This window comes from Ovis canadensis, chromosome 15 (genome assembly GCF_042477335.2).
Source record: "Ovis canadensis isolate MfBH-ARS-UI-01 breed Bighorn chromosome 15, ARS-UI_OviCan_v2, whole genome shotgun sequence".
Taxonomy (NCBI): domain Eukaryota; kingdom Metazoa; phylum Chordata; class Mammalia; order Artiodactyla; family Bovidae; genus Ovis; species Ovis canadensis.
This window is the reverse complement of record NC_091259.1, coordinates 35,298,930-35,314,450: the sequence shown is the minus strand read 5'-3', so window position 1 is coordinate 35,314,450 and position 15,521 is coordinate 35,298,930. Positions and strand designations below refer to the sequence as shown.

At 50.3% G+C, this 15,521-nt stretch overlaps 2 protein-coding genes across 10 annotated transcripts in view; both read left to right on the top strand.

The window, feature by feature from the left end:
- APOA5 (apolipoprotein A5) overlaps positions 1-3,655 on the top strand; it is a 33,656-nt gene extending 30,001 nt beyond the window's left edge. For 2 of the 8 annotated variants that reach the window (XM_069555264.1, XM_069555262.1), the window contains 4 exons: positions 246-396; positions 904-960; positions 1,090-1,195; positions 1,922-3,655. In XM_069555264.1, the coding sequence (XP_069411365.1) occupies positions 912-960; positions 1,090-1,195; positions 1,922-2,873 (1,107 nt within the window). In that variant the 5' untranslated portion in view covers positions 246-396; positions 904-911 and the 3' untranslated portion in view covers positions 2,874-3,655. Of the gene's footprint in view, positions 1-245; positions 750-903; positions 994-1,089; positions 1,196-1,921 lie in introns of those variants that run through there. The other 6 variants (XM_069555259.1, XM_069555261.1, XM_069555257.1 and 3 more) reach the window with 6 other exon arrangements.
- A 281-nt stretch (positions 3,656-3,936) lies between these two features.
- On the top strand, positions 3,937-14,164 carry ZPR1 (ZPR1 zinc finger). 2 transcript variants are annotated; one of them, XM_069555255.1, is made up of 14 exons: positions 3,937-5,385; positions 5,567-5,728; positions 6,137-6,227; positions 6,572-6,642; positions 7,591-7,677; positions 7,824-7,946; positions 8,168-8,215; positions 8,392-8,458; positions 8,869-8,939; positions 9,623-9,712; positions 10,173-10,283; positions 10,971-11,057; positions 12,688-12,753; positions 13,545-14,164. In XM_069555255.1, the coding sequence occupies exons 1-14, from the start codon at positions 5,215-5,217 to the stop codon at positions 13,677-13,679; spliced, it is 1,380 nt and encodes a 459-aa protein (XP_069411356.1). In that variant the 5' UTR covers positions 3,937-5,214; the 3' UTR covers positions 13,680-14,164. The 2 variants fall into 2 exon arrangements, with proteins under 2 accessions (XP_069411356.1, XP_069411357.1); XM_069555256.1 differs by having other exon boundaries at positions 4,340-5,385; positions 5,567-5,695.
- Positions 14,165-15,521: the final 1,357 nt, after the last annotated feature.

The following is a 15,521-nucleotide window of genomic DNA, read 5'->3' as shown; positions in this document are numbered from 1 at the left end:
TCTCCAGGCAAGAATACTGGAGTGGGTTGCCATTTCCTTCTCCAATGCATGAAAGTGAAAAGTGAAAGTGAAGTCACTCAGTCGTGTCTGACTCTTCGAGACCCCAAGGACTGTAGCCTATAAGGCTCCTCGGTCCATGGGACTTTCCAGGCAAGAGTACTGGTGGGTTGCCATTGCCTTCTCCTCTTAACCCCTTAGGTGCCAGAAAAGGGAGGTAACCTCCTCTTAACCTCTTAACCCGCTAGGTGCCAGAAAAGGGAGGTAAGCATGGGGAGGCAGCTGAGGTCATCCCTCTTTGAACCTCCACGTGGTATTTACTCAGAGCGATTGTTGCCAGAGGCCCAGGCCCTGGACTATAAAGCGGAATGTCTGCTCTCTGTGCCCAGAACTGAGCAGGTGAGCAGCCGGGGCAGAGGGATGTGGGTCGGCTTCCTAAGGGAGGAGATTGAGCAGAGCTGGGGGTGGGGACTAAGAACTAAGGACCTCCTCTTGGAGCACTGTGGCAGAATTTCTTCTTCCCTCCACCCCAACCTCAGTCTTCCCAATAGTGAAATGGGAGCAGGAATAAGTGAGCAGGGGAATGGGGGCAAAAGTGGCTGACGGAGCCGCTCCTGGGGTCTGGGGGCAGTGGATGGGAGGGAAATTTTACTAAGCAGTTTGAGCTCCACACTCCATATGATGAGATGAAAAAGGAGCATCCCACTCCATCCCAGGAAGATATCCCTTCCCTTGCAGCCACGTTCAACTAGGTCAGTCCTTTTGAGCCCTGACAGCTTGCGCTCGCTACACCCCAGGGAAGGGTTAACGGATTTGGGGGCAGGGACCCCTGGGGCAAGTCCCCTGGGAGGTGTCCCTTCTTTGTCTCTTCAATTGCATCAGGCCTCCATTCACCTTTCTTCTCAGAGAACATCATGGCAAGCGCAGCTGCAGTTCTGACCTGGGCTCTGGCCCTGCTCTCACGTGAGTCTGCGACAGTGACTTCTCCGTGGAGGTGTGGGTGGACTGTTCTCCCTGGAGGTGTGGGTGGACTGAGGGGTTCCTCCACTCTGAGGGAGGAAACCCAGCCCCTGTTCACCCCCTTCTTCACAGTGCTTTCAGCCACGGATGCACGGAAAGGCTTCTGGGACTACTTCAGCCAGAGCAGCGGGGACAAAGGCAAGGTGGAGCAGCAGCAGAAGCTGGCACGAGAGCCCCCGTGAGTGGCCAGGGCAAGGGGTGCAGGAGAAGGGAGAAGACACCAGAGGGTGGGATGGCTGCTTCTGCCGGGTTCCTCAACCTCCCAGTACTCCCTGGGAAGAGAACATGCGTGCTGAGTCGCTTCAGTCATCTCCGACTCTTTGTGACCCTATGGACCATAGCCCACCAGGCTCTTCTGTCCATGGGATTCTCCAGGAGAGGGTTGCCGTTGCCCTCCTCCAGGGGATCTTCCCCTCCCAGGGATCGAACCCTCGTATTTTACATCTCCTACAGGGGCAGGCGGGTTCTTTGCCACTAGCGCCACCTGGGAAGAGAACAGAGCGGTGCTAGTTCTGCCGGCTATCCTGGCGGTCCTGGGCTGTTTGGCACCCTCTGCCGGCAGCCACCTCTGATTTCTCTGTATCTGCTACCTTCATGCCCGCTGGAACGTGGGACCAGGGAGCAGGGGAGGGGACTCCCGGTTGCAGCTTCCAGAACGAAAGGAATATGTGAGATTCCAGGTGCCTCTGTGCACAAGGAATTGAGCAGTGTTGACCTGGACGTGTGCTGTCCAGATCATTGTTGATCTTTGCCACATTTGTAATTCCTGCCGTAGGAGTCGCCATTGGCTTGGGACCACCGCCCTGCATTCCTGGTTTCCCCAGAGGATCAGCGAGCGCCGTCTTTGGAGCAGAGGTGAGTGGGCTAGCAGACTGACGGCTCGACTGTTTGTCCCCTCCCCCAGGAGCCTGAAAGACAGACTTGAGCCAGACCTCAGCGATATGGACAAGTTCCTGGAAAAGCTGGGCCCTCTGAACGGGCAGGGGAGGGAGCCTCCCGGGCCCCCACGCGACCCGGTGGGCATGTGGCAGCAACTGCAGAAGGAGCTGGAGGAGGTGCGGGCGCGTCTGGAACCCTACATGGCGGAGGTGCACGAGCGCGTGGGCTGGAACCTGGAGGGGCTGCGGCGGCAGCTGCAGCCCTACACGGTGGAGCTGATGGAGCAGGTGGCCCTGCGCGTGCACGAGCTGCAGGAGCAGTTGCGCGTGGTCGGAGAGGGCACCAAGGCCCAGTTGTTGGGGGGCGTGGACGAGGCGCGGGGCCTGCTGCAGGAGCTGCAGAACCGCGTGGCGCACCATACCGGCCGCGTCAAGGCGCTCTTCCACCCCTACGCCGAGCGCCTGGTGTCCGGCATCGGGCACCACGTGCAGGAGCTGCACCGCAGCGTGGCCCCGCACGCCATCGCCAGCCCCGAGCGCCTCAGCCGCTGCGTGCAGATGCTCTCCCGCAAGCTCACGCTCAAGGCCAAGGCCTTGCACGAGCGCATCCAGCAGAACCTAGACCAGCTGCGCGAGGAGCTCAGCGCTTTTGCTGGTGCCCGCGCGGACGATGCGGAGGAAGCGGCTCAACCGGATCCCCAGGTGCTGTCCCAGGAGGTGCGCCAACGACTCCAGGCTTTCCGCCAGGACACCTTCCGGCAGATTGCCGCCTTCACTCACGCCATTGACCGAGAGACTGAGCAAGTCCAGCAGCAGCTGGCGCCGCCTCCGCCAGGCCACAGTGCCTTTGCCCCGGAGTTCCTCCAAGCCGACAGAGGCAAGGCCCGGAGCGAGCTGCAGGCCCGCTTCGACGACCTGTGGGAAGACATCAACTACAGCCTTCGCGACCATAGTCCAGGCCATCGGGGAGAGCCCTGAGTGTCTACTTGCCCACGCGCTCTGGGGAGCCCGCGATCTGAGCCTCTAACAAGATGCTATGTGCGTGTCAGAGGCCAGTCGGGCAGAGGGTGGAGGGTCCTGCACAGGATAGCTGAAGTCAACCAAAGGGCTGTCATCTTAGGCCTCGGAGCCTCCTGCAATTCCCCCATCCGGATGCATTACATTCACCAGGCTTTGCAAATCCGGCTTCCCGTGCTCATTTGGGAATCCTCCTGAGTTGCTCCATTCTGGGGTCACGAGAGGGCAGAAAAGAGATACTCTGTCTAGGAGCTCATGACCTGTAAGCCTGCTGCCATGGTGCTGGAGGCCTGTGTCCCTTTATCCCAGGGTCTGGTTCTGATCACTTCTGGCCACCTGGTGGCCACGACTACAGCTAGTCCACAGAGAGGAGCTCTTTTCTCCCCAGCGTTGTCATGACAGCTTCTGCTGGAGGAAGAGAAGGGAGAAAGAGAAAATGATAAGGGGAACCTGTGATGGTGTGTGTGAGTGTGTGTGTGTGTGTGTGTATCTCTGCTGGCTGATGCTGGTGGGGCCAAATGGTGTGGGTTGTGATGGGAGGGAGGTGAGCGTAGCCTGGATTTCCTGATATAACACTACATCTAAACAACAGTCCACCGAGCCCTCCAAACTATGGGGGCTTCTTAAACTCTGCGGAGCCTACTGTGTGCCCTCCCCATCTCTGGCCCCTCCCTCCTGACTTCCAGGTGGAAGTCTAGACTTCTGACACAAGTGAAATAGATGCTTATTATGATGGAAGCTTATTTGCCTGGTGTGACTCTCATTTGGACTATGTCTGAAAGCAGTGGCCTCACCATTATCACCAAAGCTCCCCATCACCCCCTCCGGTCCCTCGCTACTCTTTCTCACTGACCCCCTCCCAGGCCAGTTCTGCTGGAGGGCTGCTGCTCTGCCTGGGCTGACAGGTGTTTGTGCCTGGGCTAGAGACCCTTTGGGCTTCCTAGGTGACGCTAGTGGTAAAGAACCTGCCTGTCAATGCAGAAGACTCGAGAGATGTGGGTTCGATTCCTGGGTCAGGAAGGTCCCCTGGAGAAGGAAACGGCAACCCGCTCCAGTATTCTTGCCTGGGAAATCCCATGGACAGAGGAACCTGGCGGGCTACAGTCCTTGGGGTCACAGAGAGTCGGAGGCAACTGAGCACACTAGAGACCCTTCCTTTGTACATGCACGGTGTACCCATCCGCTTATCGCAGGACAGTCTGCATAAGATACAGGCTCCTGTGGCGGCCTGTCTTTGTTGTCTCTGCTGTTCCAGATTCTGAATGGCCTCTTTTTTGACAAGGTCTCTTTTTATGACTGACAATCTTCTCAACTGACAACCCTCAAAATCTTACATCCCCTCACCTCCACCATTCCCTATGTACAGATTCACCACTCGGTAGCAACCCAGCTCCTTATAGCTCCCTGGGAAATCAAGGGAGGGTGAAGTGGAAGGAAGAGGAGAGGGTAAGCACACCCAGTCCTGTACACTTGGGACGTCCTGGGCAGCATTCTTCCAGCTCAGCCTGCCCGGCACAGGGTTCTCACCGCCACACTCCCTCACAGCATGAACCGCACCTCAGTCTGGCCTCATAAGCCTGCAGATTGGACCTCTCCCATGACACCCTCGATTTAGCAGCTGAATTGGGGGAAACGTGTCCAGGGAAAGTTTACCCCCAAAAGGAACCAGGCTGTTAGGAAACCAGGAGGGGTGAGTCAGCTGAGGTCCAATGTGGTGGGGATGACCGGGCAGGAGTAAAGGTGGGTGAAGGCTGTGTATTTGAGGCTGGAATTTGGGCAGGGGTTTACCTGGATAGAAATAGGGAGGGAGAGGAACAGATAGGGAGAGAATGATAAAGGGACTAAGGAAGGGTAATTTAGAGCTGATGCAGCATGTGGCCCAAAGGTGGATCCAAGCAAATCCAGGTCGGAGTGCACCTCCTCGGGGATACCTATGGATGGCCAGGCCTCTTGTGGTCAAGGCTCTTGTAGTTAGACTTGGGGACCAACAGTTAGAACCTTGTGCTACGGAGCTATTGCAAACGATCAATAAAACTGCCCTGGGTCTGAGAGGTCGCCCTGGGGGCAGTGACGCCGAAATTGAGGTGGAGGCAAAGCCTGGAACCGGCAGGCTTCGTAAGTCAGGACCGAATAATCCGGCAACTGGGGAACCAGGCCGGATGTCACCGAGAAGAGTCCGCGGCCTCTTTAAGAAGAGGCGGGGGCGGGAGGATGTGGGCAGAGCTGGCGGAAGTGCCGGCGGAAGGGGTGGGGCCAAGAGGGAGGCAAAAGCCGGAAGTTGAGGCCTGATCTTCGCGTGGTGATGTCGGCCGGTGGAGCTGTGGAGCCTGGGCTCCCGGCGGCGGCTGCCGCTCCCTCGCCCGCCCCGGCTCGGGATCCCGAGCCCGGGCACTTGTTCCGGCCTATCAGTGCTGAGGACGAGGAGCAGCAGCCCACTGAGATCGAGTCGCTGTGCATGAACTGCTACCGCAATGTGAGACGGGCGTGCGGCCGCGGGCGGCTGGAGGGTTGGGCAGAGGCGGGGAGGAGCGGGGGTCGGCGATCCTGCCAGGCTGGCCCAACTGGGGGCCTGGAGGCGAGGCACGCTTGGGGCTCAGTAGATGGGAGGTTGGGATTTCCTTGGTACTCTCCTTCACTGTTTTCTGCTTCCTCAGGGCATGACGCGCCTCCTGCTCACCAAGATCCCCTTCTTCAGAGAAATAATCGTGAGCTCCTTTTCCTGCGAGCACTGTGGCTGGAACAACACGGAGATCCAGTCGGCGGGCAGGATCCAGGACCAGGGAGTGCGCTACACTCTGACTGTTAGGGCTCAGGCGGTGAGAGGGGTCAAGGGCAGTTACCCTGGTGTCCTAGGGAAAGCTTGGGGACTGGAGTGGGAGCTTCGGTCCAGGTGGTCAGACCTCAAATAAATCCACTGAAGTGTCTGTCCAAGCCTCAGTTTCCTCCTTTGTAAAATGGCGTTGGTGCCATCATCTGCTCAGGTGCGGTAAGACTGGTGAACATGCTTTGTAAGGTATCAAATGAAGCGTAGTATCAGAAGGTATCAAATGAGCAGTAGTTTTATGAGTAGTACTCTAACCAGTTGGGTAGCTGGTTCACATCAAGGTGCTGTTTCCGCAGGAGCAGTCTGGACTGCCCCCAGCAGGGAGAAGAAAGAAAACAGCTGGGCTGGGGGCTCCTGTATTGTTGACTTCTGTGGACTGAAGGGTTTTTGTTCTACCCAGGACATGGACAGAGAAGTAGTGAAGACTGACTCTGCCACCACAAGGATACCAGAGCTGGATTTTGAAATTCCTGCCTTCAGCCAGAAAGGAGGTATATTTAAGATCAGAGTGTTTGTGCTGTTCATGCACTGTTCATGAATCTTACTGTCTTGCAAAACTCTTGGTGCCAGGTGTAGTGGCTTATGTATGGATTTGGCCACATCCTTGTGATCTTCATTGGTTTAACCTAAGAGAGCTTAGGTAAAGTAGCGTAAGGTAGTATATAGTGATAGTAACACTGTGACGTACTTATTACAGAATTGTCTGTAATAATCACTGTTAACCAGAGGTGAATGAAGTCAAGGCCCAGATAGTTCAGCGAACTGCGCAGGGTCATACCGGCACTTGATGGCAAAGCGAAGCCTGACCTCAGCTTCTTTTGTTCTTACTCACCAGCTCTGACTACTGTTGAAGGGTTGATTAGCCGCGCCATTTCTGGCCTGGAGCAGGATCAGCCCACTCGAAGGGTGAGCTGGGGTTTTCTCATTGCAGCAGCTCAGGGAATAATTTCTTCTGTATACTTGTTCACCTTCCCATGTGGCTGAACTGTCTCTGACTGAATGTTGGAGAACTTTGAGGGGAAATGAATGGTGACGCTATAGCTGCCTGGATGTTACATGTGTTGTACCACTGTCCTTTCTAGCTCCCCTCCTCCACTGTACATTGAGGCCTCTTCTCAGACACTGTACCCTTATCTCTGAAGAGCCTTCCCTAACACCCTTGGGTTTATCTGTGCTTCCTGAGTGCTCCATTGTGTCTTATATTTATTATGACATCTTATATATACAAATATTTATGTGAAATAATATAATTAAAAATTTAGTCATCTGTCTTCTTAAGTGGACAGATAAGTCTCTGGTTTTCTTAAACAGAGCCCCATGAAAGGGTTCTTGTTTATTTTCTGTTGTCTGTTACCTGGCACAAATGCCTGGACTAAATAGTTGAATGAGTGAGAAAAGGAGACTTGTCTGGCACCACCCATAAACTTCAAACTTATTTGCTACTTTTATTTATTTACTTTTTAAAATTAATTAATTCTTGGCTGCACTGGGTTTTCACTGCTGCGTGTGGGCTCTCTCTAGTTGTGGCAAGTGGGAGCTCCTCTTCGTTGTGGTGCGCAGGCTTCTCATTGCAATGATTTCTCTTGTTGTGGAGCACAGGCTCTAGGTGCCTGGGCTTAGTCGCTCCACAGCACGTGGAATCTTCCCAGGCCAGGGATCGAACCCATGTCCTGTGCATTGGCAGGCGGATTCCTATTCTCTGGACCCCCAGGGACGTCCTTATTTGCTACTTCTTATTGTGAAGCCCGAGTGTATTCTCAGTTACACTAAGATGGGTCGTGACTTCTTGTTGGAAGTGATGGGGCCATAAGGTCTATCTATCACCAGGGCTGATCTACTCTCTGTTCCTGTCAGGCGAACGAAGAAGCCGTGGCTGAAAGAATTGATGAATTCATTGCCAAACTGAAAGAGCTAAAGCAAGTGGCCTCTCCTTTCACATTAGTGAGTATTGAGGGACTCCAGGTGCCCTAAAGTTAGGGGAGGAGAGACCAATAAGACTGTCTGAGATTTTCTCCTGGTGCCTCAGTCTTAGATGGAGGATTGTATGTGATTTCTTGTTGTAACTGCTCTCTCTTTACCCATGTTAGATCATTGATGATCCCTCAGGGAACAGCTTTGTGGAAAACCCACATGCTCCCCGGAAAGATGATGCCCTGGTGATCACACACTATAATCGGACTCTGCAGCAGGAGGAGATGCTGGGGCTCCAGGTGAGTGCATTGAAGCAGGGAAGAATGCTCTGGAATTACCTTGCACTCTGGATTACTTGGCATCAGCTCTGTTCTCCCCTTGACTAGGGCTTTGCTCTCTGACTTCCTTGTTACACCCACAAGGTGGCAGGTGACATAAGCAAGCCAGAGCATTTTCTCTCACCTCCAGGGGAGGCGGAGGTCCGTGTGCCAACATTTGATTTGCGTCTCTTTTACTTCAGGCAGAGGCACCAGAAGAGAAGCCAGAAGAGGAAGATATCAGAAACGAAGTGAGTCACATTGGCCTTTGTGGAGGAAGCAGTGGTGGGCTGAGACTGACACCGTTCAGTGTCTCTTCCTGACCAACAGCACGGGTGGCCACCAGCGTACCAGTAGCATGTCTGTAGCCTGAGCGGGGTTCCCCCGCCTGGGAGGGCTCACCCTGCATCCCCATGTTGTGTTCCAGGTGCTCCAGTTCAACACAAATTGCCCAGAATGCAATGCTCCAGCCCAGACCAACATGAAGCTAGTTCGTATCTTTCATCGGGCCATTGGGTTGCTCTTTATGTGACTCAGGCATGAACATTATATTCAGTCTGGAAAATATTTCCTTCAAAGAAAGCGTATGCTTTATTCTGAGTGATGAGGAGGATGTTGCCTTTGACGAGACTGTGCACTTTGGCTTTTGGGTTCAAAGAGAGAATTAGGCCACGGTCTCTAGGCTCTTGTGTGTGGTCTGAGCCATGTTGTCGAATATCCATGAGCGGGGATCGCTGTGGGTGGTGACCTTGCCCTCTTCTGGGGACTTGTGTGATGTAGGCTTGTGATCTGTTTCCTGCAGTCCTGGGAGCAGCATGTGTTTGTGTGGGAGGTTTGGGTTTGTTCTCTCCCAGTGGATGGTCTTGCTCTCCTGGAAGCAGATTTCCTTAATTGCCTCTTCCAGAAATCCCTCACTTTAAGGAGGTTATCATCATGGCTACCAACTGCGAGAACTGCGGCCATCGGACCAACGAGGTGGGTGGGCTTCGTCGTTTGGGAAGAAGCCTAACTTGAGGGTAACCCCTGTTGAACTGTCTTCCTTTCTAAAGCAGCTTAGGGTGAGGAGCTCTTGAAGCAACTAGAAATTAGTTTAGAGAAGAAAAGTTAGAAATAGCATAACTTATGGAAGACATGCAAAGTTATATGGAAGAGAGACCCATTTTTTTGACTCACCTCTCAGAGGGGTGAAAGTACAGGGAGGCAGATTCTGGCTTAATAATAAAAAGCTTTCTGGGTCTGTCTGAAAATAGAGCAGTCTGCCTTGGAGGGTTGTAAATTCCCTTTTCCTGGGTGTATTCAAGCATACATTTTAAATTCTTAAACCAGAAAAGCTATAAAGGGAATCTACCCATTAGATGCAGCTAAAAGTCCCTTTCAACCTCGAGTCATTTTTTTCAAGGTGAATTCAGTTTCTTGGCAATCTGGGGTACATTTTGGCAGGCTGCTGGTGCTAGGCACTCTGCTTCTGGCCCGCTCGCTCTGATTTCAGCATGAATGACTGCTGCCATTGTGGGTGCAGGAGGCGCCGTCCTTGGAAGCCAGCAGTGGGCCTGAGTGAGGTCCAAGCCTTTATCCCCTCCTCCTCCCCAGACTCCTCGCACTGGGTGAGGATGGCGTCTCCTCTGCTGCTGCTGCTGACACTGTTGCTGTCTGTGCAGGTGAAATCTGGAGGCGCTGTGGAGCCCTTGGGCACCAGGATCACCTTCCACATCACCGATCCCTCAGATATGACCAGAGATCTGCTCAAGGTGACAGCCTGTATGGGGACGTGGCTCTCTTTCACATGTGGGTCTGTGTCAAGCGGAAATTTGTCTTCTCCCAGTCATGTCCTGGGGTTGGGAGGTACCTCCTTACTCCCTTGGGTTTGAGGATCCCTGAGTAGAGTTAATGGATGGTCGGAAGTGCAGATTCAGAAGGTGACCCAGGAATGCTTTCTGATGACTTGGCAGCCTTTTGCCTCTAGTGTCTGTAAGGGCCCTTGTTTCTGGACTCTTAATGACAGGATGCCTGCCAGCTTAGAGCCATGACTCAGAATGTCCCCTTTTAAAGTTGGCCTCAGGAGTGAGTCTGGCTTTAATTGGAGATTCAGACAAAACTGGGACAGCTGACTTTGTCCCCAAACTGTTACTGGTAGTACTAATTTGGCAGGAGGTTAGCTTTCTGCAGGGGCTCCTGATTTAAAGCCTAATTTGATCTCTCACCTTGCAGTCTGAGACATGCCGTGTGGAAATCCCAGAGCTGGAATTTGAACTGGGAATGGCTGTCCTTGGGGGCAAGTTCACCACACTGGAGGGGATGCTGAAAGACATCCGGGAACTGGTGAGCACCCTGAGGACAGTGCATGCAGCCTCACAGTGTGGCTGAGGGGGAACGGGCTCGGAGGCCTCAGAGGTCCTGGGTTTTGGAGCTGATAACCAAGGTTGCTTTTATTTTTAAGCTGATTTGAGTTAAACATTATTTTGGATTATGACATTAAGTTTATGGAAAGTTCAGAGTGGAAAATCTCAGGCCTGACTCTGGGCTGATTTAGATATTTTTTTGGTTTTGAGTAAGTCATTTATTTCACTATAAGATGGGGGGACGAGGGTCCTTTTAGTACCTGAAACTCCTGAACATACATGTATAGGTATGTGTTGCCTTAACCCATATATTTGTTCTCTTAGTGAATCATTTCACTTAATTGATTCTCAGTTGTTAGGTGTTTTGTTTTTGTAACTGAACTTTACTTTGTGCTTCTTCAAACAAGGACTAGAGTTCATATTTAAGAACCTTTCTGTAGCTTTTGTTTCATGTTGCCCATTATCACTTTGGCAGATTAATCCACACAGTCTTAGGAGTGGCTGCTTAGGTCAGAAGGTGGTGTAGAATAAATAGACACCAAACCTCCCCAACAGGCATCCCTGGTCTCCAGCCCTCCCCACCAGACCCCCGCCTCCATCAGGTTTATGGTTAAGCCTAACAAACAGTGAGCCAGTATTCTAGCAATTTGGATGCCATTTATTGCAGGTAACCAAGAACCCTTTCACATTGGGTGACAGCTCCAGTCCTGGCCAGACGGAGAAACTGCAGGAGTTTAGTCAGAAGTTAGACCAGGTGAGAGGACTCTGGTTGGTCAGTGTTTACGGTCCTGGGGTTCTAGTGAACAAACAGGAGGCTATACACCTCTTCTTGCCACATATAAACATCTAACATGTTGCGATCTAATATGTTTTCCTGTTTCCAATATCCCACGCCATCTCCTTTCTTGGTTTTCTCCCTTTTTTTGTTAGAGCATCTTTTCCAGTAGCATCATGAGAAAGTGCATGGAAAGTAGAATTCCTGGGATTTTGCATGTCTGAACCTTTCTTTATTCTACTCTTGTACTAGCTGAATGGCTGGAGATAGAATCTGGGTGGAAATAATTTTTTATCTGAATTTCTAAAGTCTTCCAATTTCCTGCTAATGTCTTTCAGTTTCTCACTTTGGCTGTTGAGAGGTTGGAAGGCATTCTGCTTCCTGATCTTTTGTTTGTGACCTATCTTATGATACCTTTCTGTCTCCTGTGATGTGAGATTTTAGAATGTGCTTTGGTGTGGGTCAGTTTTCAACCACTGTTGCTAAGCACTTGGTGGGTTCTTTAAATCTGGAAAGTCATGTGGCTCAGTACTAGGGAGCTTGTAAAAAATGCTCTATTGCTTCTTTTCTGTTCTCTCTTTCTGAAATCCCTATGTTTTGGATGTTAGACTGACTTGTTTGGTTGTCTGTAATTTTTTTTTTTTTTGGTCCTATTTTTGTTTTTTTGTGTTTGCTCTACTGTCGGAGAATAATTTTCCAGCCCTTTAATTGAGTTTTTCATTTCCACTGACATTTTGATTTTCCAAGTGGCTTTTTTTGGTCTTTCAATACTTTCTGCCAGCTTTAAAAAAAGAAAAATAGCATCCTGTTGTATTAAGGATGTAGTATTTTTTTCTCTTTGAGAATATTAATATTTTTTTCTTATGTTTAATTTTCCTTGCATAGGTTCCATTTCCTCCTAAGTTTTTTTTTTCCCCATTTGATTTCTATCTTTCAGTGTTAGGGGCTTTGCTCAGATGTCTGGTAATCCTTGGTTGTCTATTTAAAAGTAGAGGACTAAACCACCTGAGTGGGGTGAGTCTTGTTGACATTGGGTCATTGGAGGAGGATTCAGCTTAGCCATTTTGTTGAGGTGACTCCAGTGCTTGAGTTGTTAAGTGTTTCCTCTTGGGCTGGTCAAATTCCCAGCAGTGCGTGTTCCATTTCCTGGCCTGCGGGTGAAGGCTTGGCTGGCAGTGTTCTGAGAGCCCAGTGTGGGAACAGGACTGGGGGTGTGTATGTTTCCAATAAGACTGCATTCACTTAACTTCCTGTTCTTGATTCCTTCTGCCCTACCCTCCACTGGGTCAGTGTCCCCGAGGCCATAGTGCTCTGTGCCCACTTCTCCACAGCATCCTCTATCTGCTCTTGGGATGGAGGAGGGACGATTGTTGATCTGTTTGGGGTGAGAGAGGCAATAGGGATGCTTCTTAAATAACTGTCAAAGACTCTTATTTTAGAGCCTCTCTACTCCACCTCTAGAGGTACTTTCATTTCACTAGTTCTTAAAACTTTGGGGGATTCTGCAGTGTAAATTAGGTTGCTTGTAAATTAGACTGGCAGACACAGCTCTTTCCTGTAAGGAGCTATGTAAGATTTACATGATCATGCTGAATTCTCTCTCCTTTAGATCCTCGAGGGTATTTTGAAGGCTCACTTTATTATGGATGATCCAGCAGGAAATAGCTACTTGCAGGTACAGTAGACCTTCCCTGGTATTTCATAGAGATGTCTTTTCTAACCTTCCTTAAATATATATCACTTCTCCAGAAACAGAGACACTCAATTCTAAATGAACTGCTTTTTATCAGGGAAGCTTTTAGCAGAAATTGGAACATAAGGGAGGAAGAGGGGAGGTAGAAGGGACTGTGCGTCAAGAAGGAAAAAAGGAGACTCCCAGGTTCCTTCTTTCTCTAGTCTAGCTGGAGTCCCGGCTCTCAGTACAACATGGAGTTTTCATTTTGTAAATCTGGCTGTAGAGTGAGGAGAAATGGTGCCTCATCCAGGGGCCAAGATGGGAGACTTTAAGCTGACAAGGGAGATATTCTGGTGATTGATGGTAACTTTAAGTAGTTTGAGTAGTTATTATGGATCAGGCAAAACTTTTCTAAGATTGCTCCACAATTAAGAGTATGCTACCTTCTTTGTAAGAAGGTGCATATAGAAAGTTTTTCTCCCTGCAGTCCCCCTCCCAGCTCATGTGAGCTCTGCTGCTGCCCATGAGTTGAGCCTAGTTGTTGGGTGTTGAAGGCCCTTCGAAACAATGAAGGGAATTCCCTGGTGGTCCAGTGGCTAGCACTCTGTGCTTCCATTGCAGGGCGGCATGGATTCAGTCCCTAGTTGGGGAACTAAGATCCTGCGTGCCGCTTGGCAAAAAAAAGAATAAAAACTCATTAAGGTCTTGATAAAGTGGTAATTTGGAAGTTGCCAGGGGGAGGGGGATGGGAGGATGGCAGAGGCACTGATGGTCTTTCCTTGGCCTTGCAGAATGTGTATGCACCTGAAGATGATCCTGAGATGAAGGTAGAGCATTATAAGCGCACATTTGACCAAAACGAGGAGCTGGGGCTCAACGACATGAAGACAGAGGGCTATGAGACAGGGCTGCCTGCCCAGCGGTAGCAGTGGCGGTTCCTGGCCAGCCTCCAGTGCTCCTCAGACGATGGGGTTATTTATTGCTTTTGGAAAAGGCTGGAGTTGCCCCCCTACCAGGCCTTGCCCGTGCAGGGAGGACAGCTGGTCTAAGTCGGAGATCTGGGCACACTTTCTGAACAGTTTGTGATGGAAATACAAACTTCTTGGGTTACTTGACCTTACTTTGAAGGATTTGAATTGGCGTGGAAAGAAACCCAGAAACGAACCATTGGGCATGTCACTGTCACTTTTTTCCTTTCAAGGCTTTACCCTCCCTCCACACAGTGCTCTCTCATATTGGGCTGGAACTCTCAAGAGTTGGGAGAAGGTGGAAGACATCTACATCTGGAGTTTGGGAGTTGGGTTGGGTATATAAAATACTGACTTTTAACAGTAAGAGTCTTCTGAGGGGAGGGAGTCTAGGACCGGTGAAGAAGTTCTCATTAAAATGGTGGCACTGGCCTCTGAATTCACTCTTTGTTTGATGTGCTGGTAGAATTCAACCTCCTGAAGAAAATTTTCTCTAGTGGAGCAACTGTAACTTGGGGAGTGGAGCTGGCATTTCATTCACTCCTTCAGTAGATGTTCGAGTGCTTGCTTTGTGCCAGGTACATCATAGAACTGAAGAAAATAAAGCTCTGCTTTCATGGAGCTTCAAATGTAGTGGGGAGAGTTGACAGAACAGGTGGGGGTTGTCAGAGCCAATAAGGAGAACAGTGTCAGATGACTGACCATGTTATGGAGGAATGTCAAGCAGGGAAGGGGTCTGGGTAGTGCCAGGGAAGGCAGGGCATTTGCCTTATTAGATGGAACTGCAGAGAAAGGGCCAACCAGGGATTGAATCCATGTCCCTCTTTGGCCATGCCACTGGTTGTGAATTCATTTGATCCTTGAGCCCTGTGAGGTAGGCTTAAGACCTGAGCTTGGTCTTGTCAGGCTAAGGTTTGGTAGTGAGTAGAATGGTTAGAGGTGGAACTGAAGACAGAAATGGGCAGGAGGTGATGGGGTTGAGAGGACTCTACTGGTAACATTCCTGGAGCAGAACTGTGAGACTTTCCCAATGCCTACTGACATCAGGGAGGATGCTGGGCTGTGGTGTTCAGCTGGAAATATGTTAAAGTGGACTAGATGCCAAGGCGGTGTTGTGAATGGACCTGTGGGGCCTTCCAGCTAGTGAGGCCCTATCAATCCAGTGCCCCCTTCTCACAGGCCCTAAGAGACTCAGCCTTCTTGTCTTCCTTAGGCTGTGCTGTGACCACTCAGTATTCCAGTGGTTTAAAGTTCAGGCCTCAGGGCAGTAATCTCAAGCCTGTTCTATCATGTATATTTTTTGAACCTGTGTCCCAAGATATGCGTTTTTATTTATTAAGTATAATAATGCCTCATTGACTAATATATATCTCTTAAAACAGTGACCCAAAAATTGAGCATATGGTGAGATAATTAAAATATACAAACTAACTTATTTTTCAAAAAATTTGGATTACCTCTTGCACCCCACTTTTTTAGTCTCTGATCCCAAGGGTCATATGTTCTAGCTATGTGAAGCTGGGCAACTTAATCTCTCCAAACTTCAGTGTTCTCATCTGTAAGGTAAAAGTAATAAAACCATGTGAGAAATGTGAGGGTTAAATGAGATAATTCAAGCACAGCTCTTAAAACCTCAAGAAGAAAAATCTTTCCAAACTTGAGTGTTAGAATTCATTCTCTCTAGCTTCTCTCTTTTGCCATGCTGAAAACATCAATAGATCTAGGTTCTTTTCATTGGGAAGAGTTTGCACAAGATCTAGGGACAACCGGTATCAAATGCGGGTAAGTTACATAGGTGAG